This window comes from Carassius gibelio, chromosome B3 (assembly GCF_023724105.1).
Source record: "Carassius gibelio isolate Cgi1373 ecotype wild population from Czech Republic chromosome B3, carGib1.2-hapl.c, whole genome shotgun sequence".
NCBI classification, from domain to species: domain Eukaryota; kingdom Metazoa; phylum Chordata; class Actinopteri; order Cypriniformes; family Cyprinidae; genus Carassius; species Carassius gibelio.
In genome coordinates this window covers 20304228-20330332 of record NC_068398.1, presented here as the reverse complement: position 1 = coordinate 20330332, position 26105 = coordinate 20304228, and the positions used below count along the sequence as shown (strand labels likewise).

General features: G+C 40.3%; 2 protein-coding genes across 2 annotated transcripts; both read left to right on the top strand.

Annotated features, from left to right (window-relative positions):
* The first annotated feature begins 7617 nt into the window (after window positions 1-7617).
* On the top strand, window positions 7618-9110 carry LOC127953700 (ferritin, middle subunit-like). The gene is made up of 4 exons (XM_052552966.1): window positions 7618-7782; window positions 8162-8308; window positions 8437-8562; window positions 8689-9110. Exons 1-4 carry the CDS (start codon window positions 7678-7680, stop codon window positions 8845-8847), a joined length of 537 nt encoding a protein of 178 aa, XP_052408926.1. The 5' UTR covers window positions 7618-7677; the 3' UTR covers window positions 8848-9110.
* Window positions 9111-9945: 835 nt separating this feature from the next.
* Window positions 9946-15476, top strand: LOC127953594 (synaptotagmin-2-like). Its single transcript, XM_052552796.1, has 10 exons — window positions 9946-10103; window positions 11717-11883; window positions 12733-12747; window positions 12928-13100; window positions 13271-13360; window positions 13518-13685; window positions 13861-14028; window positions 14134-14251; window positions 14486-14619; window positions 14907-15476. The coding sequence occupies exons 2-10, from the start codon at window positions 11727-11729 to the stop codon at window positions 15114-15116; spliced, it is 1233 nt and encodes a 410-aa protein (XP_052408756.1). The 5' UTR covers window positions 9946-10103; window positions 11717-11726; the 3' UTR covers window positions 15117-15476.
* Window positions 15477-26105: the final 10629 nt, after the last annotated feature.

Here is a 26105-nt window from a genome sequence, read left to right as displayed (position 1 = left end):
GACTGAACAGTTTGTGACTGGAGTGAGAGGAGTCTTTGATGATGCTTCTCACTCTCTCTAGGCAGCGTTTGTGGTAGACGTCTTTGATGGAGGGTGGCCCAACCCCATGCATTGGGCAGTTTACACCACCCACTGGAGGGCTTGTTGGTCCGACACCAGATTTGCCATACCACACTGTGATGAAGTTTGATCTGATGATACATTCAACCATTCATTCATCATACTATAGTATAGAACTCATTCTAATTCTAATTCTATTGTTTTTCTCATAGTCTAGCTCTCAAAGAATAAACATACTCTTGTTTGGTAATCATTATGATCAGATTAATAGAGTTGTATTTTGATGCTGATCTTATGTTTCTGACCCATGCTATTAGCATAAGATACATCTAAAAATAATATAATGTTACATTTAATTCAAGTAATGTTAATGAAAACAAGATGCTATGGGCCAAACAACACTGCACCCCATTAACTTATAGATCATGACCATTAAAAATTATCTTCTTTTGTGTTCCATAGAAGAAAGTAAAAAACACTCAAGTCTAGAATGACAATCAGGATCAGTAAATAATGACAGATTTTGCATTTTTGGATGAACGATTCCTTTAAAATCTGTTTACAATAAGTTTAATAAAAAGACTGCAATCAATATTATATGACAGATACTATTATTATATGGAGAGACAAGTTTGATATACAGTCATTACGCATATGAGGATAATTGGGACAATGTGGATAAATCTATATTTTTCCTGAGAGACCCTATAGGGCTTATACTGACCACAGAAAGTTATTTTTACAAAGGACGGGGAATGTTATCAACATTATAATGTACTGGGGCATCAGGACACAAAAAGTCGAGAGGATGTGCTCCTGTAGTGACCTTATTAATACCTCTTCCAACAGCAGTCTCAGTGTCCCTATAAGAATGTCAACCATCCTGGTTGCATGAAGCATGAAGCCAGAATGGATTAGGAAAAGCAGATCGAGCGGAGGACCACCACAACTGAGCAGACGGGTCCAAAGATCACCACGGATGAGCAGAAGACCACCAGAGCAGGACAGAAGACCACAGGGCTGGAGCAGAAGGAGCAGGAGACCACCAGACCAGCGTGGACGGAGCAGAAGACCAGAGCGGGACAGAAGACCACCATGGCAGAACTGAAAGAGCAGAAACTCACGGCAAAGACTAAGACCTAGGGAGTGCATTCATGGGCTCCCTGGTGACAGTTCAACAGCTCACAGCTCACTAACTATAACTGGCAAGATAGATGGTTCAAAATCAGATACCCTAGATAAAACAGGACAGGCAGACAGTTTAAACTCAAGGTCATCGACTGAAACAACATTGGCAGACATTTCAGTGAGTAAACTGGCAGACAATTCACATTCAGACTCATTCGCTGAAAAAGGGCAGACAGATAGATCAAAATTAAACTCATTGATTCAAGTGGGATAGACATACTGCTCACTAAAGGTCTCTTTGACAATAATGGGTTTAACAGGGCATACATAAACTTCATTTAAGGTTTCTATGGCCATGATGGGCAATGATGAGGGTTCCTGAACAGCTCTTGTAGTCGCTTCGGAAAAGTCAGGAAGTTTACAGACAGCTTCTTTGGCTGGATCGGTAAAGGACGAAAGTTCATAGAAAGTCTCTGCGGCTAGGTTGAGACAGGGCAATGGTTCACAGGTAGCCTGATTGATCATAACAAGACAGATTAAATGTTCAGAAATGGCCTCCATACCTGTGACAGGACAGACAGAGAGATAGCAAATGGCCTCCATAGCCGTGACAGGACAGGGAGAGAGTTAACAGGTGGATAACAATGACATCTTTGGAGATTCTGCAGTGTTTGCCACCACCTCTGAAGGTTCTACAGTAGTACCATCAGGAAACGGGGAGTTCATTAACATTCACCTTATTTGGACAGGTTTAGCATTTATCAATGGTTCCTTTGACCATGACATGACAGGCTGAAAGTGCATTGCTTGGCGCCACCACCGCACAAGGAGAAGAAGTGAGTGTCAACACCTCAGGAGGTTCTGCAGCATGGGCCACCACCTCTGGAGAAATCACCATGGCTGCCACAGATTCTAAAGTTTCAGTGGTGGTGTATGCAATCCAAATACACCATTAGGCGATCCCCATTGTGGGAAGCAATACCAAAAGGGGAATGTTTGTTCAGGAACTGGAGGGCTTGAGAGCGATGGTCTAGGGATATCAGCTGCACATGCTGACACCATTGGTGGGTCCTCCATGCTATACACCAGTCTGGGATACTGAAGAACAGTGCTTGAGGATCTGGGTGCAACAGACAGGAAGTGACAGGACTCTGAGCGAACAGATGTGATGTGACTTGACTCTGGATGATCTACTGTAATGTGACATGACTCTGGATAATCATCTGTGATATGACGTGACTCTGGATGATCAGATGGTAAATGGTAAATGGACTGCATTTATATAGCGCTTTTGACAGACCACATGGCCATCCAAATCGCTTTACAATTTGCCTCACATTCACCCACTCACGCACTCATCAGCTGTGACGTGGCGAGGCTCTGGAGGATCAGCTGAGACGTGACTGGACTCATGATGATCAGTGACTTGACTTGATTCATCAAGATCAACTGTGACTTCACTTGAACCATGAGGATCAACTGTGACTTGAATGGACTCAGAAAGATAAACTGTGACTTGACTATCAGCTGTGACTTGAATGTATTCAGGAAGATCAAATGTGACTTGACTCAACTCATGAAGTTCAGCTTTGAGTTGACTTGACTAAGGATTGGAAGATGTGACATAACGGAGCACTGTTGTGTCCAGCATTTTTATGAGCATGCTCTAATGCAACTGCCATTACACAAGTGAGTGCAGGGTCGAGTTCCTCTGTGACATGCACAGTGAACAATAAACCAAAAGTCAACAAAGCATAAATTCATAAATTCAAAAATTGAACGAGAGTTGAACGGGGACCCTCATGGATTAAACGTGATTTGAGTGGTTCATTTACTCCATCACAGAAGAAGTTTATCAATACACAGTCTATGAATTCGGAATAACACACAATGTCCAGATTCTCTTGAATATAGCCTTCAAATGGTCATGTGCCCTGCTTTAGGGCTAATTACAGTTTTGCAATGTCCATACTTGGCCAATGTCCATATATCAAGCTGCTGGATCCTCGTGAGGCCAAGTATTACAGAGAGACTGAGACGAGAGGTGTGCAGATCCATTTGCAAAGCCTTATTCTTAAACAGGTCAAAACAGGTGAGGGTCAGACAATGGCACACAGGTATATTGAGGGCAAGACAAGAGTGATCCAAAGTAGGCATGGTCGATCGGCGGCTAAAAGTAACCAGAGGGCTGGACAAGATGCACTGTAAAAAATAAGTGTAATTTTAACTGTAAAATTTTGTAAAAACGCTACGGAAAAAAACTGATAATAGGTTAACAGTAAGTTCCCGTACTATATACAGGGAAAAACTGTAAAAGATCTAACAAAGCATTTAATGTAAATTTACAGTAAAATTCTGTTAATTATACAGCTTTTAGAAGTAAAAAGAGAACAAATCAATGTATAATTTACAGTCTAAAACTGTAAACTGATATTCCCAGAATTCCCTGCGTGTTTGAAAGTATTTTGTTTAAATAATCATGTTTTTAAATAGTTCTTGTTATCAGTTATGTACATTTGAGCTTTATGTTACATCTTCTGTTGCTTAATGAAAGTTTTTTGCATTATTTAAGTATCACGTGTGTTACCATGATGGTGTTTTGTGTTTCCATAAATGTGCACCTTCTATATGTTAATATATACTTCTGCTTGTGGTGAAGCTACTTGTGATGAGCTTTGATACTTCATGTGGCTTTCTCTTATACAGTACCATCTTTATTATTATGGTGGTTGTCAGTATTTTCAAGGTACAAAACAGATTTAATTTTGTGTGTTGTTGAATTTACTGGTTTATATTCACATTTTCTTGTTTGTAAATTACAGCTTTATATTGTAAAATTAACAGTTTTTGACGTAAATGTGTTTACAGTTTTCTGTATTTTTACAAAATTATTCTGGCAACCACAGCTGCCAAAAAGTTTTTGTAAAAACAACAAGACATTTTTTACAGTGTGGGTAATCCAACAACATGAGCAATATTCCAGACAAGGTGCAAACACAGTCTGAGACAGCAAGACAAAGGGTATTTCCAAAAGAGGTTATAAACTTCAGGGCAGGCAGAGATCAGACAAAACGAAATAACAGGTAAGAATCACGACACTGGTAATCAGGCTAAGAACAAGACGCAGATGCAGAGAAACTCCTCCTTTGTGTCATGACCACTCCTCTAGTCCCAGCTGGCCCCCTTTGGCCCAAGGTTTTCGTCGGGCCAAAAAACCTTGGCCGTTGGGCCCAGGGCCCACTCTAGGTTATTTGGTGCCCAAGGCGATAGAGCCCTCCCCCCGGAAAAAACAACTCCACAGTTACTCCATAGTTATTAATTTTTTATTTTAAATGTTCACACAACAACTCTTTAAAAGCAACAAGCTGAAGGATACAGGAGAAAACAATAGAGAAGCATTAAGATCTCACCTCAAGGACAAACAGTTATAGTGTTTTCGCGTGTGCGCAGCTTTCATAATATGATACATACATTTAATTAACTTTTTTTTCCTTATAATTCTGCAATTTTGCGCCCTGTCCAGCAGATGGTGCCCCAAGCGACCACCTGTGTCGCCTGTCGGCAAAGCCGGCCCTGGTTGGGCCCAAGAAGGCCCCGACGAGGCACGATCAAGCCCCGGAAGTGACAGTGGAAACGCGACTGGCCCTGGCACGTACTAGCATGCCCGCTTTTAGCCCGACAGTGGAAACGCGGCTATTGTTGCATTGGTAATGTTGTCCAGGGTGATTCTAACAGTCTGTGTGTGAGTCAATATAATAGAAGGGTGACCTCTGGTGGCAAGTGGACAGAAGTTCATGGACAGGATTTGTGACAGTTACATTGACTGAAAAATCACTGAAAGAACACTGTAAAATTAAGGTAACTTCATTACAGGCAGCACAAGCAAAATAGGCTTCAGTAAAACTATCAATGGTGCACGTTTTCAGTGAGCAGAAAAACAATAGTTTCTAAGAGCTTTATAACATTGGAAATATTTGTAACGATAGACCCAAACACACAAACAATTTTTCAAATTAAACATAATATAGTTTTCTACAACAATCCGATGGTTTGACTTAACCTACTGTAGCAAGCTGATCAGGTTACAAATACACACATCTTCCATGAGAGACAGAATGCTGAGTCACAGAGACGCAGCTCCATGTCAGCTCTTGGGAGTTTGCGGTTGTTGCTGCTGACACCGAGTGAGCTTTGGGAATTTCTGGTAACTACAAAACTGCTTCGTAATTGTGACTTCGCTTCACTGTACTTTTCTGATCAGTCAGGTATCTAAAGATGGTTACAAAGAGGAGAAAGTAATCAAATCCATAGTGAAATAGTTGCTTGTTATTTCAGGATTGTCCCATGATATTTGCCATATTATACCCAGGCTACTATTAATATAGTGTTAGCACCTTCCTAAATGCAACCTGGAACTTTTCGTTTTCCTTCCAATGAAAATGAGAAAATTACTCGTGGAAAATTAATTGGCCTAGTTGTTCTATCAAAAAGGTTTAATATTAAAATATCACATGATCACACCATCTTTTTTACTAACTGTAAAAGAATCACAGTAATACTAAATCACAGTAATACTGTAATACTAACTGCATTTTATTCAGTTACTAAAAGATGGTGAATGACAATCAATTATCAGAAATTACCTGTAGCCTATGCTTGATAATGCTTTGACCTTTTTCTTACGGCCAGTGTTGTGGGTATGCTTGATAATGCTTTGACCTTTTTCTTACGGCCAGTGTTGTGTAGAGTACTCTAATTACTTTTTTCCTGAAATGTGTAACTTAACGCGTTAGTTTCGTGCGTAAGTAATCAGTAACTTCGTTATTTTTTAAAAAAAGTAATCCGTTATTTTAAGGAAAGGAAAATCCCGACTGCAGCCTGCTTTTTTTCAGACAGTAGGCCTAGGTCTATTGTGCCACCTGCGGATGTATCAGCGGAGCCGAAGCTCTGTGATCGTAAAGTCAATGGCTGTGATGCGTCTGTGCCCTGCGCCTGACCCTGTGTGTGTGTGTGGGTTTTTTTTTTTTTCCGAACTCCCGGCAAGATAGCAGAGAGGACAGCGTTTGGTTTATGGAAGTACGCACATTATTTTAAATTTGTCAACGAAAAAGAAAAGAACATAACGGTAAAATGCACACTCTGCTTCGGTGAAAAGCTTCTGTCGACCGCCAAAAATTCTACCTCAAATTTAACGCTACGTTTTAATCACTACTTTGAAGAGTAAATGTAAGAGGACTGTGTTAAAGCGAATTTAGGCTTGTGACTGTGAGTGACACTTTAATAATAATTAGTTCGGCTATTAAGCGATTTGTCATTTGCATGTGTGGCAGTGAAGGATTTAAATCGGTTTGTTATCATTTTTGTTTGACAGGCAGCTGTTAATTTCTGTTAGATCATTGGCTGGCTGGTTGTTCATCATTTCTAAATGGATTTAAATCTGCAAGCATGTTTAAGGTTGTGTTTACAAGTAAGCATACTTTTACTTTGATAACTGCATTATTTAAAGTTAAAGAAAAATCAGGCGTTATCTTGTGGTGCTCATAATATACTGTAGCCTAGGCTACCCGGGCTGGGTAACGTTAGGTGCGAATTTTGATTAATAATATGTTCTGTGATAATAAATAAATAAAACGCCATGTGGAATAGACGATTGCTGACTGTCTTTCCTGTTATTGTTATCCTGCAGTGTTAATTTAGTCGGATGACTGACGTTATTCATTGTCGGGAGTCACGACTTCTAGGTGCATTTAAAGGGGCCGGGGGCTGTGTCTGTCATGTGTAAGCCGCTGCAAACGGCTTTTAATTTTTGGTAACGCATGAGTACTCTAACGCGTTACTTTTATGAATAGGTAACGCTGTATCATAACTGATTACTTTTAATTGATGGTAACGTTGTAACCTAACTAACTACTTTCCAAAGTAACTATACCCAACACTGCTTACGGCTATGTATGTGCATTAAAAGTTGTTTATATAGCTAATGGTAATTAGTTAATATAGCCTATATATGCTAAATTCAATATGTCTGTGACTGGCATGTAGCTTGGAAAAAGGATAAATATATATGAATAGGCTATTTATGAACACTTCATCAGTTACATTTCAGAGTGCAAAACATGCTTGTAATTGTGACTAGTGAACGTGCTGGACTTACTATGCTATTCATAATGAAAGCAGAAAAGACCTTTAAAAAACTATTAATTAAACTTGATCTTGTCTTCGTTATCTAACCTGACACAGCGGAAAGTCTCGTCACCTCGTTACTCAGCTCTTTCTTTGATTGGCTGGTTTTTAGTTTCACTGACGCATCATTCGCTGATCGTATATAAGATGAACGGGCTCCTTCAGTTCACTCACAGCTTCAGGAAGATCTGAAGAGGTTCTTGCTTCAACAGTGATTGAACGGAACTTCGTGCTCTCGAGAAATTATTTAAACCTATTTAAGCGTATTTATTTTGTACTGACATTTTGATAATAAAACCCGCCGGAATGGAGACTTCTCAGATTCGCCAGAACTACGACCGCGACTGCGAGGCTCTGATCAACAAGATGATCAACTTGGAGCTTTACGCTGGATACACCTACACCTCCATGGTGAGTGTTTCTTCTTGTTGTTTATCACTTTGCTAAATCGTTACATGGCAGGTTTTTTTTCTCTATTGATTATTTTTTTTTACGTTTCTTGACTAAACGTAGGCTATTCACTTCTATCAAACATTCGATAAAATGTTCTAAAGAATTAAAAAGACAAGACAATTGTATAGATATTTTATAAAGCCCTTATAAATAACGCAAATGCAATGAGCAGGAGCTATGCATCAGTATTATGGGATCATCCAAGGCTGTTTACAGTTGTTAGGGGTGACTGCTGATCTTCATTCTTGTTCTGTGATCTGTTACTTTGACTTTGAAACATTGTTCCTTAAGACATATAGTTGCAGCCTTTCTTATTCCTTTATTTGATTTTGTTCAGGCTTTCTACTTCAAACGGGATGATGTCGCTCTTCCTGGTTTTGCCAAGTTCTTCAAGAAGAACAGCGAGGAGGAGCGCGAACATGCTGAGAAGTTCATGGAGTTCCAGAACAAGAGAGGGGGACGCATCATGCTTCAGGACATCAAGGTGCTTTGATAGTATTTTGAACTAAAACTTTAATACTATTGTTATTGCTATAAACTGACACCATGCCTATTTGTAAGGACTGTTGAATTAGAGGGGATCTTGCTCTTAATGTTTGTGTCTCTCTTCAGAAACCTGATCGTGATATGTGGGGCAATGGACTGATTGCTATGCAGTGCGCTCTTCAGCTGGAGAAGAACGTCAACCAGGCTCTGCTGGATCTGCATAAGGTCGCCTCTGAGAAGGGAGACCCTCATGTGAGTGACCCTCATTGTTGAAGTTGGACACTAAATCTGCCTGCATATACATGTCTCTTTAAAGCAGTTTCATTCAGTCCTGAGAATTTAGCATCCTAACATCTCCTATATTTTCTGCTCCAACAGCTGTGTGACTTCCTGGAGACTCACTACCTGAATGAGCAGGTTGAGGCCATCAAGAAACTTGGTGACCACATCACCAACCTTTCCAAGATGGATGCTGGCAACAACAGGATGGCAGAGTACCTGTTTGACAAGCACACCCTGGATGGAGGCAGCAGCTAAATGATGCCCTCAGATCATATTAATACATGAATGAATAGAAATACTATTCTCTTAAATATGTTCTTATCAAACAGCTCTTGTGCAAAATGTTGAAGTCCAACGGGTTGAAAGGTTAACATCAAGTACATTTTCCATTACTATTAAAAAAATGCAGCGTTACTGTTTTGAATAGCCATCCTGTGATTCTCATCAAGCAATACTTTCCTGTTGAACATGCAATGATTGACCTGGTGAATTTAAATAAAAAATTCTAAACTGCATAACCTTGTCTTTTATTTAAAATGGCAGGATGCCATTGGCACCAATAGCCTCATGGTTAGTGTGTTGGCAGACACTGCAACTGCGCTCATGGTGACCCGAGTTTGATTCTCCTCATCTTGAGGTCCTTTGCTGACCCTGCTTCCCTCTCTCCACCCAATGCTTTCCTATCATTACTTTACTGTAATGATTACTCATCTCCATCCTGTTAGGAAGATGTCGGTCACTGGCACAACTACACATTAGTATTTGATGAAATCTAATGTGCAACCTTATATTATAAAGTGCTACAGAGAGTAAATACAAAATACTTACAGATTTTTCGTGGTCTGCTAAATGAACAGATCGAAATATTCACATGAATTTCCACGGCACTACAGGTGTAGGCTAGCATTTAATTTTACCACACGAGGGTGCTGTTGTCTACATATGTCTAATAATCGCACATTGATCATAAAAAACTGAAGGACCAAGGCCAGTTATGGTTCATAAAATGTTTTTTTTTTCTCAATATATATCAATAGTCGTCGGCGATTTGGGAAGACTTGTCCTCATTTCATAACCAATACACAAGGTTTAGGATACAGCCTCTGTATGCTATTTCAATCATGCCTATTAGCAGTGCCACAGGCTATAATCCGATTCAGAGGGGTCACTGAACGAAGATTATTTAGCAAATTAGAATTGGTTAAACAGCATACAGGAGATTATATGGGACACTTGTAACCTGATAAACGGGCATACGAGATGGATGAAATAAGATTGTCACATGAGGAAATTTAGGGCACATAGCTGTGAACAGCAGGGAGAGCATGATTAATCCAAGTGAAAGAGGGTTTGGCGCTTCAAATGCGCTTTGGGGTGAGAGAGGGACAGATGATAAAGTGGACGACAAGAGTAAGTTAGAGCAGTGTGTGAGAAGGCTGCTGCTTAACTGTGCTCTCTATTTAAAGCACAGGTTTCTATCTATTTAAGAGAGATCTGTAGAACATCATCAGGTAAGTTTGATTACTGTGTGTTTTACTGGCTCCAATTAATTATAGAAATATCACACTATCTTGGAATCGACAGACATGTTAAGCAGCATCATTTAAAATGATTTTAAACATAATTTTATGATAATTATATAGTAGCATTTGCAATTTAATAGAACAATATTAATTTAAAATATACATATATTTGTAACTACTTAAAAGAAGTTTCACGATATTTTGATTAGCAATTTTCACTAAATTCATGAAGACTATAGGCTGCAACACAGTCCACAGACAAGCTAAACGAACAAAGACCATTCACTTCAAATTTCATGTAATTATAAATTAAAACTACTTAGAAGTGACGTTAATAAACAACACACGTGTAGGTTTATTATTATTATTATTATTATTATTATTATTATTATTATTATTATTATTATTATTATTATTATTATTTTGGACAACTGTGTCCGAAATAAATAAATAAATAAATAAATAAATAAATAAATAAATAAATAAATAAATAGAAAAATTTGACTGGATGAGATTTAGGTAATCCGAAAATACAGCAGTTCTACCGGCTGGCGGACAAATAACGATGAAGGGGAGTGGCCTTCTTTAGCCAGATTAATTCAATCACAAATTATACTTTATGAACTATAAGATTACGCACTTTCCAGGTAACTGCTGTCTATGGAAAGGATGAGAAGAGAAGAAATTACTCTTTTGCACACGTTATATAATGACTGTTATAAACATTTAATTCCCTTTTCTTGTTCAAAAACGAATGCAGAAAACTTTTAAATACGTTGGAAGCTATTTATACTGTGTATATACTTTGCAAATGTCAGAATACCAAATATGAAAATCATCAGAGAACTCCTAGGCCTACAAGAATGAAATAGACTCCTTCCGTAGATATCATACCTAAATTAATTAATAAAAAAAGGTTAGCTAAAGGTTAGCTTTATATATATATATATATATATATATATATATATATATATATATATATATATATATATTATGCATACATGAGTTAATTATGATAACCCAGCAAGGTCAATAGAGAAAATGAAGAATTCCATCTTTTTAACTGTGTCTCAGAAAAAGGTTTTATGATTATTGTCTTTCATCACTGTGGTCAGTCTTTGTGGCTGACATAAATTCATCATCATAAAGTCCTGTCATAAATCCAACCATGACTTTTCTTCTCAATATATTCTTATACACAAAAGAGCAGAGGCTACTGAAGTCTTTAGTTTTACATAGCAGTCTGGTGACAAGATGCGTAGGCTTAAGTGTGAAAGTGAGGCAGTAAGGGGAGGGCTCTGTTCCTAATTTACTTAAACCCAAGGATTTTTGGATTAGCTTTGGCAATTAATCTCGTTACGCATCTGCTGAGAGTGACAAGAGGTCAGTTCAACAGAGTATTGAAGGATTAATAACAAACATTCTGAGCTCAAGCATCAGAGTTTACTCTGTCAAAAGTCACGCCAGACACACACAGGACAGAGATGGGGAGGGAAAGAGAGAGACAGTGTGGGCTTGAGAATGATCTAGGCACGGGATGGGATTTGGGGCATTTAGTTCATGTCATGTCAGGACAATAACGGTCTGTTTTATGTCTGTAGCTGATCAGCCATGCGATTGGTCAACATGCAGCATCGTGTGCGGAGGGCAACAGAATCAGAGGAGGAGCCCAAACCTGCTCCACCTCCTTTACCTCCTCCCTCTCACCACTCCCACAACTTCATAAATATGAAGAACAAGTTTTTCAATGATCTTAGCCATCTACCTAGTAAGTAATAATTCTATGTCAATACACCACACTTGACTAATCTTACTCCAGCAAGCCACCATCGTTGTAAGACATGAGTATTCAGTTGAATGTAGGTTCTGATGTCGGTGATGATGTCAGGACAACACTGAATGCTAATGTCAGTGTGAAGCAGAATTATGACATTGATATTATAATGCTTTTAAGTCATGGTATCATCTCATGCTAAAATCCTATTGACGTCAAACAGTTGTGAAGTGTGATACCCAAATGTAACATTTGTTCAATGTGATAATTTTAAAGGTATAGCTCACACACTCAACCTCATGTTGTTACACACTTGTGTGACCTCTTTTCTTCTGTTGAGAAGATATCATAAAAAGAATATTGGCAGCCAAACACTTTCTGGTCCACTTTGACTTCCATAGTATGGACCAAAAAAAAAAAAAAAACTATGTAAGTCAATAGGGACCAGAAACCATCTTCCGAATATCTTATTTTGTGTCAGAAGAAAGAAACTTATATAGGTTTTGAAAAACTTGAGGGCGAGTAAATGATGACAGAATTTTCATGTTTGAATTTCATTCCTTTAACATCCACACAATTTTAAATGTAGAGTGTCATTAGACATTGACAATTTGTTGGTTTAGTCATGGTATTAATTAACAAAAATTGAACAGCTCTCCAATGTTAATCTTTAGCCAAAATTTACATCTGTCCATTGCCTGTCTGGTGCCAGTCATTCATATTTTGTCATATTATCATTACAAAACACAAATTACCATCAGTCTTTGTGTGTGTGATCAGTTAATTCCTCCATTTTTTTCATTTCCATGTACATCCTTCATGTTTTATCTGTTCCATCAACAGACCCCAAGATCAAAAGTAAGTTCCAATGTTCCAAAGTCTTTTTCTGTCAGCCCTTCATCCACCTATACATCTACTAATTCATTTAGCAGAAAATGTGTAATTGGTTGAAACTATGTATATTTTTTACTAACGGAAAATACATTCGATTTTTTTGACTTTGATGAGACTAACTTAATTTCTTTCTCCGCTGTACAGTGCCCATGTGGGCCATTGGTGCCATAGTTATGGTCATGGTTGCATTGGTTGGCTGCTTTGCTTTCTGTATCTATAAGAAGTGTTTGGGAGGGAAGAAAAAAGCTAAAAAAGTCAGAGAGAGGAAGGGAGGACGAAGAAGGATGAAAAAGGAAGGAGAGGAAGAAGCAGGCGAGGTAGGAGAGTCTGAAAGTATATGGCATAGTGTTCAGAGAGAATTAAGCTCTTTCAGACCTCGACTGGCCAATAATTGATTTTAATCTAAGCATCAAAAAGAAAAGAGATAATGTTTGGCTTAAAGTTTTGCTTAAGAATTTTAAATATATTATATATTGCCCATACTTAGGAACAACCTAAAGAAGGAGAGGGCGAGGGAGAGAAGGAATATTATGGCAAGCTGGAGTACACTCTGGACTATAACTTCACCGACAATCAGGTTAGTTGAGAGCAGATGTGCCTTATCTTCATCATGATTGTGAGTTAATTATAAAAAATAAAAAAATTACACAAAAAGAAGTGCTCTTCTAAAAATGTGTGACTAGCTGCTTGATTTTGAACACCTGACCCACAACCTTTTCTTCAATAACCTTCAGCTCATTGTTGGTGTCTTGCAAGCCCAAGACCTTCCTGCCATGGATATTGGTGGAACATCTGACCCCTATGTCAAAGTTTACATGCTACCAGACAAGAAGAAAAAGTTTGAAACCAAGGTCCAGCGCAAGAATCTGTGTCCTGTTTTCAATGAGACTTTCATATTTAAGGTATTGCATTTACATTTTCATAAACCTATAAAAAATTTGGGGGGGGGGGGGGGGATTACCCTAATGAAAATTTGTCATACTCTTAACTGCTTAATTTCACAGTAGAACAAGTGCACCATGTCTTTTTTTGGTTCAAACAGGCATTCATGCAGCATGATTTTTTTTCTGTTTCTAGATCCCCTTTAATGATCTAGCAGGACAGACTCTGGTCCTGCAGGTGTTTGACTTTGACCGCTTTGGTAAACATGATGTAATTGGAGAGATCAAAATCCCCATGAACAGCGTTGACCTGGCCCAGCCCATACATGAATGGAAAGACCTGGTCGGAGGAGAGAAAGAGGAAGTAAGGCTTTCCATCAGGCTGTTTTCTTTTCTTTCTTTTTTATCAGCTTGCATAATCAGTTTTTTTATGCTTTCAAACTTAACACTCTCTCTTCTTCCACAACAGCAAGAAAAGTTAGGTGACATCTGTATCTCCCTGCGCTATGTGCCCACGTCTGGTAAACTGACCGTCTGTATCATGGAGGCCAAGAACCTGAAGAAGATGGACGTGGGTGGTTTATCAGGTTAGTGTGGAATAGTGTTAGTTTGTTACAGATACAATTCCTTTCTGTTGTACTGGATATTACATTGAAATGATTCTCTACACATCAAATGTGACTTTATTTTAATATAATTCGATTTTTTTACTTTGAATTATCTAGGCTTTTCTGTGTAAATGTGGTGCTAAGCTGCATTTCATGTCTTTATCCATATAACAATGCCTCTATCTTACTTTTCTCTTTATTTTTCTGTTTTAGATCCTTTTGTGAAAGTGGTTTTGCAACACAATGGAAAGCGTATCAAGAAGAAGAAGACGACAGTTAAGCAGAACACACTGAACCCCTACTTCAATGAAAGCTTCAGCTTTGAAATCCCCTTCGCTCAGATTCAGGTAAACATGTTTGGAACACATTTCCATGATTACTTGGATATCTAATAATTTAGTATATTACAGTATTACAGTATATTTTAGTCTTTCTACTTCAGAATTTTACATTTAATTCAGTGTTGCTTTCTGTTTCTCATCTGTGCATTTTGACTGTGTCTGGTAACAAAGTAAATCCGGGTTTTTTAGTTTTTAAAAATAATATGTTGGCAATGGAAAAGTTTGATGAGAAAGAAGAAAGTGGATTAAATGCATATTGACCTATTTTTCTCTGTTCCTATGCCGTCCTGTAGAAGATCCAGGTGTTGATCACAGTCTATGACTATGATAAATTGGGAAGCAATGATCCAATTGGGAAGTGCTGGATTGGGTTTGGCGCTAGTGGGGTGGGACTGCGCCACTGGTCAGACATGCTGGCCAATCCCAGACGACCTGTGGCTCAGTGGCACACCCTTCAGCCTGAAGAGGAAGTAGATGCTGCCCTTAAAGCACCCATCCGCTAAATATCTTATCCTCCCCTCAACTAAACGTTTTCACACATCTGGCAAAACATCATTTAAAATGTATCCATACTTTCACTGAGGAGTTTCTGTCTGTTACGTGATTGTTCAACACCCTGTACCCTTCTTTACTATGAAACAAAGGAGGAGTAACTTTTATAAATGTTATTATGAATATTATGTTTATCTGGATTGTGTTTCTTATTTAAATGTGTCTGTATGATGGGGATAATAAGTTTGTGTGTTTTGTTTGAAAGTGTTGAATGTATGTCTCTGTCCATCACTGAATGAGAACTGTTCTGATTTGCTTCGTCTTTTTTCTGGAATCAAAGATGACTATAAACACAACAACTGGATACATAATCACAGATTTTAAGATGTCTTTTTTAGAGCTGGTGAAGGGAGGTAGTGCAGAGAACATGGAGGAGAAAGAACAGACAAAGTCATACAGAGTGAAAGAGAGAGCTTGGGGAAGGTTGGGCAGACAGAAAGACTTCATTTTAAATAATAAATAAGTTAACTGGTTAATATGAATTGATTGAAAACTAGAAAAACAGATTAAAACATGCCAAGATGCAAGTCGGTGCATTGCAAAGCTAGCAAAAATGATAGCGAATGACCATGACTGCATCCAAAATTTAAGATATTAACATATAGGCCTAAAAAAAGTTTTTGTTTTAGATTACTGCTGTAATGAAAAACATTCTTAACAGTGTTAATCTATATTAGCGTGACATCTAGCAAATTTGTGACTGTCTGTCATGCTACAACACTGTCACTTTGAGAGCTAGCATAATGCTTTTCAGCTCGGTTTCTCAAAGGCTCTTTATGTAGATTGTATACATGCTCGGTCACGCAGCAATAACATTGTAGATGCAGAAATCACATTTAGATAAAGATTTAAGACTACTTAACAGCAGGAGGCGTAGTGTTAACATGAAGTTTTGTTAGTCTCCTAATTTATTATAAACAAACATGCGCTGATGGCCACCAGATGGTGGTTGCAGATCAGCAATATAACTAATGTCAATCTTTCTAATATATAGCCTACATTCCCCGGTTTGAATGAGTGCAAAAGTCCTAATATAATAAATCAGACTTTAGACTGTGAAAGCATTTTCCTTCAGATGAGGCAAGAATCCTGACTGACATTCTGTTTTCATGAATTATCCGCTTCAATTACGAGTTTGACTTTTTTTCCCTTTTTTTCGAAGGTGGTAGTCCATTCTGATGGCTGGTAGGCCGTTGTGAAAAACTAGAGAGCTGCTGGAGCTATTTTTTCCCGCCCAACAGGGGGTGATCATTCCTTGACTTGTGCGGCTCCAAAAGTCTTAGTATAATGATGCAGACTTCAGACTGTAAAAAGAAGCAACTTTTTGTTGAAGCATAAAACTGGCCCCTGTGAAAAGGAGCATTGTTCAGTTGAGGCATTAAACTGGCCTCCTGACATTCTGTTGTCAATAATTCTCCACCTTAATCATGACCTCATAGTTTAAGGTTTTAGCGCATCCTGATGGCCTTATGGAGCTTGTCAGGATGTGCTACCCCCTCTATTAGACCAGCTTTATTAAGTCTCAGACTATATTACTATTAAATTATTATACTTTCTGTGGGATACCTATAATTTCACTGCTGAAGCTGCCTCTTCTCTTAACCCACCCAGCTAACCACAAAACCTGTCATTGACCTTAAAGGTGATAATACAAAGGGCAATTTTTTTAGCAATGATGTTACCCTTTTATCAAGGGCCCATAACCGAAAAAGTGAAAGTGCCCAAGCAACATTGCTCAAAAGTTGCCCTATGTATCATAACCTTAGTAACCTTTATCTTAACCCACTTCAGTACAGCAGTAAAAGTGTACAACATGAACACAATAAATACATTGTACTTTACTAAAACCCTAATATTAAGTGTTACCAATTTAATTACATTTAGAAAATCGTCTCAGGTTATTTATGGGTTCCCTGAGTAGGGAACTTCGAACTGCATCCTTTCGCTATGGGGAATGCCTCGTCGTGACCCGTGTCTGAACGACTATAGCATAAACAGGCCCTGGGATAATACGTCATCCACTTCTTCATCTGAAGCTTGTGTCTGAAGCATGGCAGGAAGCTAGAAGACGCAGTGACTCATTCCCTACTCAGGGAACCATGGTGACATAAGTAACCCGAGATGTTCCCTTTCAAGGGAACATTGAACTGCATCCACTAGAGGTCGCTATGGGGAATGATATACCCATGCCACCATGCGGAGGGGAGTGCAGGCCAGAACTATTGTGGCACTAAGTACCAATTCTTGCCTCTGGGACATTAGATGGCTGTCAGTGACATTATCTCTTACGGCAAAAAGGCCTAGGCTACATTCCTAAACTTATCTGTTAGGGCCAGACTCCTGGGGCCGGGGTAGAGCTGAAGGCTTGGAATTTAAGAATAGATTGTTTTAAAGGGATATAACCAAGAGCCTAGCATCATATTAAGTCTTGGCCTGTCATACAGGGGTTACTGCTTGCTCTTGCATAAGCCTTGCCAAAGAACTGTCTCAACAGATCCCTAGTAGTAACACCCTGTTTAAACAGGTATCCTGAGGATACATTGGTGGAGTGGTGCCCAAGAAGACTGGGGCTTACCAGCTCAAGAAAGGGCAATGAGCAACCCGCGAGAAGCCCTCACCATATATAGTTTTGTGAAAAATTAGCTTAGCCTTCTGACCATAGACTGTATCATAGCTTAAAGGGGGGGGGGGGGGGTGAAATGCTCATTTTCACTCAATCTCCTGTTAATCTTGAGTACCTATAGAGTAGTACTGCATCCTTCATATCTCCAAAAAGTCTGTAGTTTTATTTTATTTATAAGAGAAAGATAGTCTGTACCGTTTTTTTTTTTTTTACGGAAAAACACGAGCAGCTGGAGGCGTGACGTGTGGGCGGAGCTAAAGAATCACGAGTGCACGTAAGCTTTTGCGTTGAGGGTGTCTGGAAGCTGTGACATCACCGTGAGGAAAAAACATCATCCAAAACAAACCATGGCTAACAGTCAGATTCAGCCGTTTATTTATGATCCAGAATCAGATCCTGAGGCTGAAATTGAACAAGACCAGCAGCAACAATGACTACAGCAGGACGTCTCTATGTGGTATGTATTGAAACTATATATTTGCTTAGCGGTTTTGGAAAATGACTAAGTTCCACTTTATGTCGTCTTTTTTTTTTTCTTTAAAGGTGTACATGTGGGAAGTGCAGTTTGATGGCAACATCGCATGTTGTTTACTTGATGTGCTTACGCGCCGATAGTTAAGTTAACAACACAGAGATATTTGAAGCAGTTTTACTCACCGCCTGCAGTTCCAACACACGATCTTGACCCTTTTTCGTTGTGACTGCATCATCCATAAGAAATAAACGATATGCAAATCCGGCGTCAAACTGGGTCTTGTTTGTAAAACAAGCATCTTCGAAACGCAGGGAACAAACACAAACACTTGCACAACTCCGTGAATGCTCTGTAAAAATAAACTCCATCCACTAGTCCCTTAATGCTGTTTTTTTTTTTTTTTTTGGTAATCTGTGCAGGGTTGTCTTGCCCTGGCAACCAAAAACACACTTCTTTTGTGACATTTCGCTCTGGTCAGTGAATGTCTCTGCTCTGCTCTACGGGCACGCGCGGTCTTCCGGGAGAAGTGCCCTTAGGACCCATATGAGGAAATTCCGCTCCGTCTAACGTCACACAGACCCATACTCGAAAAAAACTTTCCGAAACTTGTGACAAACCGGAAGGAGAATTTTTGGAACAAAAATACTCCTTCAAACATACAACTTTGTCCATATTTAGCATGGGCATCCAATTATTTATCAGTGTAAAAAACTCAGTATGCATGAAATAGCATTTCACCCCCCGCCCCCCCCCCCCCCCCCCCCTCCTTAACCTTCTGACCATGGACAACTCTACAGACCATGGAGTGTAAAAAAACATAGATGTAGTGTCCGTGATGTCACCCATAGATACCTGAAGAGCGATTTTGTAGTTGGCTGAGCGGGCCATCGCCATCTTGGCAGCGCATCACCATGCTTCACTCACAGATAATCGACAGAAATATGGACAGAAAGGCAGGAACTAGTTGCTGAAGTCACGCCCACCTAGCATGACATTGGTAACAGCAGTGGCGATCGACCTGTAACTCGAGTGGCCACGACCTTAAAGGGTTAGTTCAGGCAAATATTACAATTATGTAATTAATAACTTACCCTCATGTTGTTCCAAACCCGTAAGACCTCCGTTTATCTTTGGAACACAGTTTAAGATATTTTAGATTTAGTCTGAGAGCTCTCAGTCTCTCTATTGAAACTGTGTGTACGGTATACTGTCCATGTCCAGAAAGGTAAGAAAACATCATCAAAGTAGTCCATATGACATCAGAAGGTCAGTTAGAATATTTTGAAGCATAGAAAATAAATTTTGGTCCAAAAACTGTGACTTTATTCAGCAATGTCTTCTCTTCCGTGTCTGATGTGAGAGATAGTTCAAAACACAACATTGTGGTTATATTCATTTTTGCGAACGAATCATTCGATGTAACCGGACCCACCCCCGGCAAGGCCTCCACCTCCTTCCCTGGCCTCCTCCTACCGCTTGGCCATCCCGACGATCCCACCTATCGGGAAATGGACAGTAGCTGGATTGAGGGAAGCACTGGGCAACTCAGACATACAGGCTTCGCGAAAAATATACAAAGCGGAGCTGTATGATCTGTACGTTTCCCTACAGTCAACTCCTAAAATGACCCACAGGCAGAGCAAAGCCCGCGGGGCCCAAAATTCGCCTGCCCAGCTACCACCGTCACTTCGCCCATCGAGCCGCAGAAACAGGCCTTCAGCGAGCCTGGGCCATACCCTAGATTCCACCATGGCAGGTCCACAACCACCTCTCGATGAGGCCCACCACTCCACCACGGTTTCTGCTGCCGCAGTGCCACATGCAGCCGGGCTCAGCGGCCTCCCCACAGCCACTCAGTTTCATCCTCCTGCTGTTCATAACCCTTTTTCCTTTCAGTGGCCTACAGCCCCCGTTGGAGACACTAGCACGAGCCCATCCCTGCTAGCAGCACAGACCCAAGAATACCAACTATTCTATCCACCAGGTTATAACGCCGCCCACTTCCAGTGGCCTGCGGCTCCAGTAGCTCAAACAAGCGCAGGCCCACCTCTGCTTGCAGTTCAAGCCCACACTTCATCCTATAATCCTCCCTTTTCGTCATACCCTCCAACTAACTTTCCTTTTCAAGCCACATCGGGTCATCTAAGCGTGAGGCCGCCGCCAACATTCGCAGCCCCGGATTATACCTTTCCTAGCTCTCTCATACAAACTAAATCCCCATATTCTCTCTTCACAGCAACTCCGATGCCTGTTCCATCCAACGTAGTCGCCATGGAACCACCACCAGTATCCCAAAGTATCCGCGCACAGATCCTATCAGGTGCGGATGTAGACCTTTCCTCTCTTCTCCCTCTTCTCCCTGCAGCGGAACCAGACCGGCGTATAGATTGCGGTGATTTTTCATTTACCGTAAAAAAAGTTCTTTCATTTTCTGAATTTGCAATTGCTTTTTCCTGTTTCACTGAAATCATCTGTTCAGCTTTCCCCCACAGGCGGTGCAAACTGAACGATTATCAAGCAATCATAGCCGAGCTCACGCTGTCCTATGGGGGTGGGCACTTCTACACGTACCATAAACTTTCTTCAGCGAAAAGTGCAGTGCGAGTCGCACAGTGGAATCAAAGCACATACTGGGGCGCACTTGACTCAGATCTCCACAGCAGAGTGTTTTTAGGTTGCAAAGACATTACTTGTCCATTTTGCAGGTCAGTGACGCACTCAACCGCATCGTGCCCGCAGGTTAACCCTTCCTTTCTTCCCTACGTGGGAACAACACCGCTAAATCCACCAGCTACATGCCTCGGGCAGCAACCACCCACACAAACCAAGACTCTCCTTTCGACGAAAGCCGACAGCCCTGTAATTATTTTAACAATGGTAAATGTACCAGAGCGCACTGCCGGTTTATGCACATCTGTAGTTTCTGTGGCAGTGCTCATGCCCGAATCGTATGTCCAGTTTTTAAATCTGTGAATAAAAAATCAAAAAATTATTTGGTGACTCCTGTAAATATTTCGCGCATGCACTTCGAACTAGCTCATCACCCGGATGCAGAATTTACTCATTATCTGCTGTCAGGCCTAAAAAATGGCTTTAAACCCGGCTTAGAGTGCCCACTCTCCCAAAATATCACATATAATAATCTTCAATCTGCCCTCATAGAACCTGAAGTCGTAAACAAACTGATCAAAAAAGAAGTTGAGTCAGGCTTCATGATCGGTTCGTTTGACAATCCTGCATTTGATCTGTTTCATAATATCCCCATTGGAGTGGCTACAAGAAAATTATCGGGTAAAAAAGCCTAATAATCAATCTGTCAGCCCCGCACAATTCCCTGTTCCCAAGCATAAACAGCTTGATCCCTCTCTATGAATTTTCACTTAAATACCACGACATAGATCAGGCTAACGACATAATCAAAATCGTAGGTCGGGGTGCTTGGCTTGCAAAAATTTATATTACATCTGCTTTCAAAGTAATGCCCATCCATCCAGATTCATGGCATCTATTTGGATTTCGCTGGCTCGGGAAATATTATTTTGCTGTGCGTTTAACTTTCAGGATGCAAAAGCAGCCCTAAAATTTTCGACATGCTGTCAGAAGCTGTCTGCTGGATTTTGGCGAACAACTACACCATTCCCCACCTCATTCACTTGCTAGATGATTTTTTAATAGTCTCGCCTCCCAATGCCATTCCAGCCGCGCACATCCTCACAGTCCAAAATTTTTTTTCTGAGCTAGGAATTCCTATCGCAGAAAAAAAAAAACCTTGGGCCCTGCATATCGCATCTCCTCTCACTCGCGTCCTCTGTTCACTCACTAGAGGAACTCATTTCCATAAATCAAGCATGTCGCGACGAACTCAGGCTATGGTTAACATTTCTAAACCAGTGGAACGGGCTATCCTTTTTCTATAACAACTTGGTTTCGCCCCCGACCGATATCCAACTGTACACAGATGCCGCCCCCTCAATCGGTTTCAGGGGATTTTTTCAAGGTCGTTGGTTCGCGGCTCCATGGCCACCGCAGCTCCAGGACATATCTCAATCCTCAGCTCTATTCGTGCTCCACCCTCTCGTAGTAGCAGCTTTTCTGTGGGGGAAAGAATGGGCCGCTAGTAGCATTTTAGTGCATTGCGACAATGACGCAACAGTGCATTGCATTAACAAAGGCCGTTCCCATTCACCTGCTCTGATGCCACTGTTAAGTCGTCTTACCTGGATTTCAGTTTGCGACCAATTCATCATAATTGCTAAACACATCCCTGGGTCAGAAAACCAAATCGCTGACTCCCTGACTCATTTTCTGTTTCAGAAATTCGGGAAGCTGGCTCCAGAGGCAGATCAATTCCCAACTCCAGTACCTCGCTATTCAGAACTAATATTCTCGTAACCCACCTGTTAAACCCCTGCTTGATGCATCGCTTGACACTATCCTCCAAGCAGTTTCTCCCAGAACCCTCCAATCCAACTTGATGGCTTGGAGATGTTTTAAAACATTCCATGTCTCTTATAACATGCCTTTCCCTGATTTTTCTCTTCTTTCTCTTCAGTCACCTCTTTAATTTCCTACCTTAATAGCATTAAGGGCCTCCAAGTCGGGTCCATCAAAGGTTACTTGAGCAGCATCCAGTTTTTCCATAAATTGATGTACGGCACTCCTTCCCCCGAGATAAACAACTCACAAACCTCCCTCCTGATCAAAGGGATTCAAAGATCCCAGCCCACCCATCCCGACGCTAGACAACCCATAACGTTAGACATTCTCACCAAATGCATTCGCGCCCTCCGCAAAGGCTACCAGCCCATCAGTACCGCTCGCACACTCGAAGCTATGTTTATCCTAGCCTTTTTTTGTTTTCTCAGATGTTCGGAACTCGCCATCACTTCCAAAATCTGCCAAAAAATCCACCCCACCATCTCAGACTTATCAGTAATAGATGGTGAATGAATTTCATATTTGATTAAACAAATTAAGACAGACCAAACCATACCAGTCAATTCTGGCATATTCGCCTGTGACACGTTTTGGGTTCCAGAAACACCTCAAAGCCATTCTCCAACAGTCAGGCATTCCAGTAAAGAATTTTTCGAGTCACTCATTCCGTATTGAGACAGCAACTTCAGCAGCCCAGAAAGGCCTCTCCCCACAGCAGATCCAAGCCCTTGGGAGAAGCCTCAGATGCTTATATCAGGACCAACCGATTCCACATTAAAAAAGCTCACCAAACCCTTATTGAATGAGAAAAAAAAAACATTTTTTTTTTATCTCGCAGCGAGAACTTCCTGAGCTCTTACGTTTTCTCTTTCGTCCAGTGAGCATTTGGGCCTCACAGCGGACGCAGTGTGAGAAAATCTCCCAGTCAAGCTCTGACTTTCCTCTTTCCTGTTTCCTCTTTCTGTGCAGCGAGCATTTGGTCTCACAGCGGACACAGCGAGAACTTTCCCGGTAGAGCACTTACGTTTTCTCTTCCATCCAGTGAGCATTAGGTCTCACAGCGGACGCAGTGTGAGAAAATCTCCCGGTCAAGCTCTCACTTTCCTCTTTCCTGTTTTCTCTTTTTTGTCCAGCGAGCATTCGGTCTCACAGCGGTCGCAGCAAGAACTTCCCGGTAGAGCACTTACGTTTTCTCTTTCGTCCAGCGAGCATTAGGTCTCACAGCAGACGCAGTGTGAGAAAATCTCCCGGTCAAGCTCTCATTTTCCTCTTTCCTGTTTTTCTCTTTCTGTCCAGCGAGCATTGGTCTCACAGTGGAGAAAGGCAAAAAAAAAAAACACTTGCCTGATCGGTCCCCATTGCAGGCCTGTCAGTCCAGGTACAGTGAGCCTCCATCATGGGCCCACTGGCCAAACATTCAGACCCTTTCTCGAGACGCCAGCCCGCCAAATGCGGCACTCATTTGGGGGGGTCTTTAGTTCGGCGGCTGGCCTCTGCTCTTTAGCTTTTTGGGGGGAGTACTCTGGGTTTGGGCCAAACTCTGAGCTCGGAGCCCTCCCTCCGGACAGCACGCCAAATACGCATTAAACTTTACCCTCTCAATTGTATGTAAGTGTAAACTCGTGAAATAAGGTTTTATTAACAAAGTTCGGGAGAAGCACGTGCAGATAATTACACAGGTGGAGAGCAGTCAGCAATCAATGGTAAGAGGTTTATATACAACAGTCTCACCGCAATTCATTTGACAGTCTCGCAGCATCTCCCCACCACCCCTTCTCCACACTTCTAGTCCTAAACCACTTACATAGGGGTGAGTACTCTGGGTTCGGGCCGAACTCTGAGCTCGGAGCCCTCCCTCTGGACAGCACGCCAAATACGCATTAAACTTTACCCTCTCAATTGTATTTAAGTGTGAACTCGTGAAACACATTCAAAGCTTCAAAAAAGCATGAAAAACGGGACCTTTAAACTGTGTTCCAAAGATAAACGGAGGCCTTACGGGTTTGGAACAACACAAGGGTAAGTTATTAATTATATAATTTTAATATTTGTCTGAACTAACCCTTAAATTATGCAGAACTTTAATGTTTAATATAAATGGATGAGTTCTAAAAACAAAATCCAACCCCCTCACAGTAGTCATGAAGGGCAAAATTATATATATATACCAAAATAATTTTTTTGAACCAGGTTGTAAACGTTTTTTTCTTCTATAAAGTTGGACATTTTAACATGGGGAGTCTTTGGAATTTACTACCTTTTGCAGCCAGTTGCTGAATTACAGCTTAAGTCACTTGTTTAAGACATAGTGTAGTGTTAATGTGGGTCTGTCGATTGCCTTCAGCAAGCCTTAACTTATGTTAAAAAGTGAAAAAGTGTATTTACCTGTCTGCTTGTCTATTTGTCTATATGTAACATGAAGCTGTTTTAATGGTGCCTAGGAGACTCCCACTCCATCACCCTTGTCATTTACCAGAAATAAATGCATCCATTACAGGCTGTTTCAGCGAGTTAGAATTGTGAATTCGTCCCCTTGAAATTATAAGGTTCTATCTGACATTTTTGTCAAAATTGAGTTATTCCCATATTGTTATTCTGTGACAACTTATTTACATTATGTGATAGATTTTTTTTTTATGTTGTATACATTATGGGATTTTTATTGAAAAAACAATAAGGTTCTATCTACACAGTGGAATGCAAAAACGTTGAAGCTCTTTGAAGCTCAATATCTCAAAACTACTTGGAATGCAGATAGAACCTTATAATTCCAAGGGGACGAATTGGCAACATGAAAAGAATGCACCATGAGCCTATGTGTTGTGTTAAAGTAGATAAGACTGTTCAGTGGCACGCTAGTTGTTTCTTTATGAAGAAATTAATCGAATGAGAAATCTTAAATAACAGCAAAAAAAAAAAAAAAAAAAAAACTCTTTGTTAATAGTTGCCAACTTTTTTCTGTGTGTGTGCGCTGCTTCACAAACTATTTGTCAACATTATATATTTAATTTAAGACTTTTCCAGATATTTTCCAGTGTGTATTAATGTGTGTTGTTCTTAATTTCCATTAAAAGGTTTCTTTCAGCATGCAGTAGTTTAAGCTGAAGGAAGGAAGTCTACCGTAAATCCACACACACTGATCAACCTAGTCATAAAACAATGGGAAGGAGGAGAAAACATTTTAGTGAATCTACAATAAAACTGTGACTGTGTACAACTACAACCTGACAGTGTAGAAACACGATGATCTTTATTATTTTGAAAACTCTAGTGTACAGTTCTGTCTGTGATCATGTTTCTGAATGAATAAAAAGAGGACACAAAACGGCTTAGATGTTGGTTGTGTTTCAGAGAATTTATGTCATTTTTATATTTAAAGTAAACAATTATTTGGTATAGCTTCTA

Coding starts and splice junctions, on each gene's coding strand:
- LOC127953700 (XM_052552966.1), top strand. CDS start 7,678: ATGGAGACTTCTCAGATTCGCCAGAACTACGACCGCGACTGCGAGGCT. Junction 7,783..8,161: donor GATACACCTACACCTCCATG/GTGAGTGTTTCT, acceptor GATTTTGTTCAG/GCTTTCTACTTCAAACGGGA. Junction 8,563..8,688: donor CTGAGAAGGGAGACCCTCAT/GTGAGTGACCCT, acceptor CTGCTCCAACAG/CTGTGTGACTTCCTGGAGAC.
- LOC127953594 (XM_052552796.1), top strand. CDS start 11,727: ATGCGATTGGTCAACATGCAGCATCGTGTGCGGAGGGCAACAGAATCA. Junction 13,101..13,270: donor GAGAGGAAGAAGCAGGCGAG/GTAGGAGAGTCT, acceptor GCCCATACTTAG/GAACAACCTAAAGAAGGAGA. Junction 14,029..14,133: donor TCGGAGGAGAGAAAGAGGAA/GTAAGGCTTTCC, acceptor CTTCCACAACAG/CAAGAAAAGTTAGGTGACAT.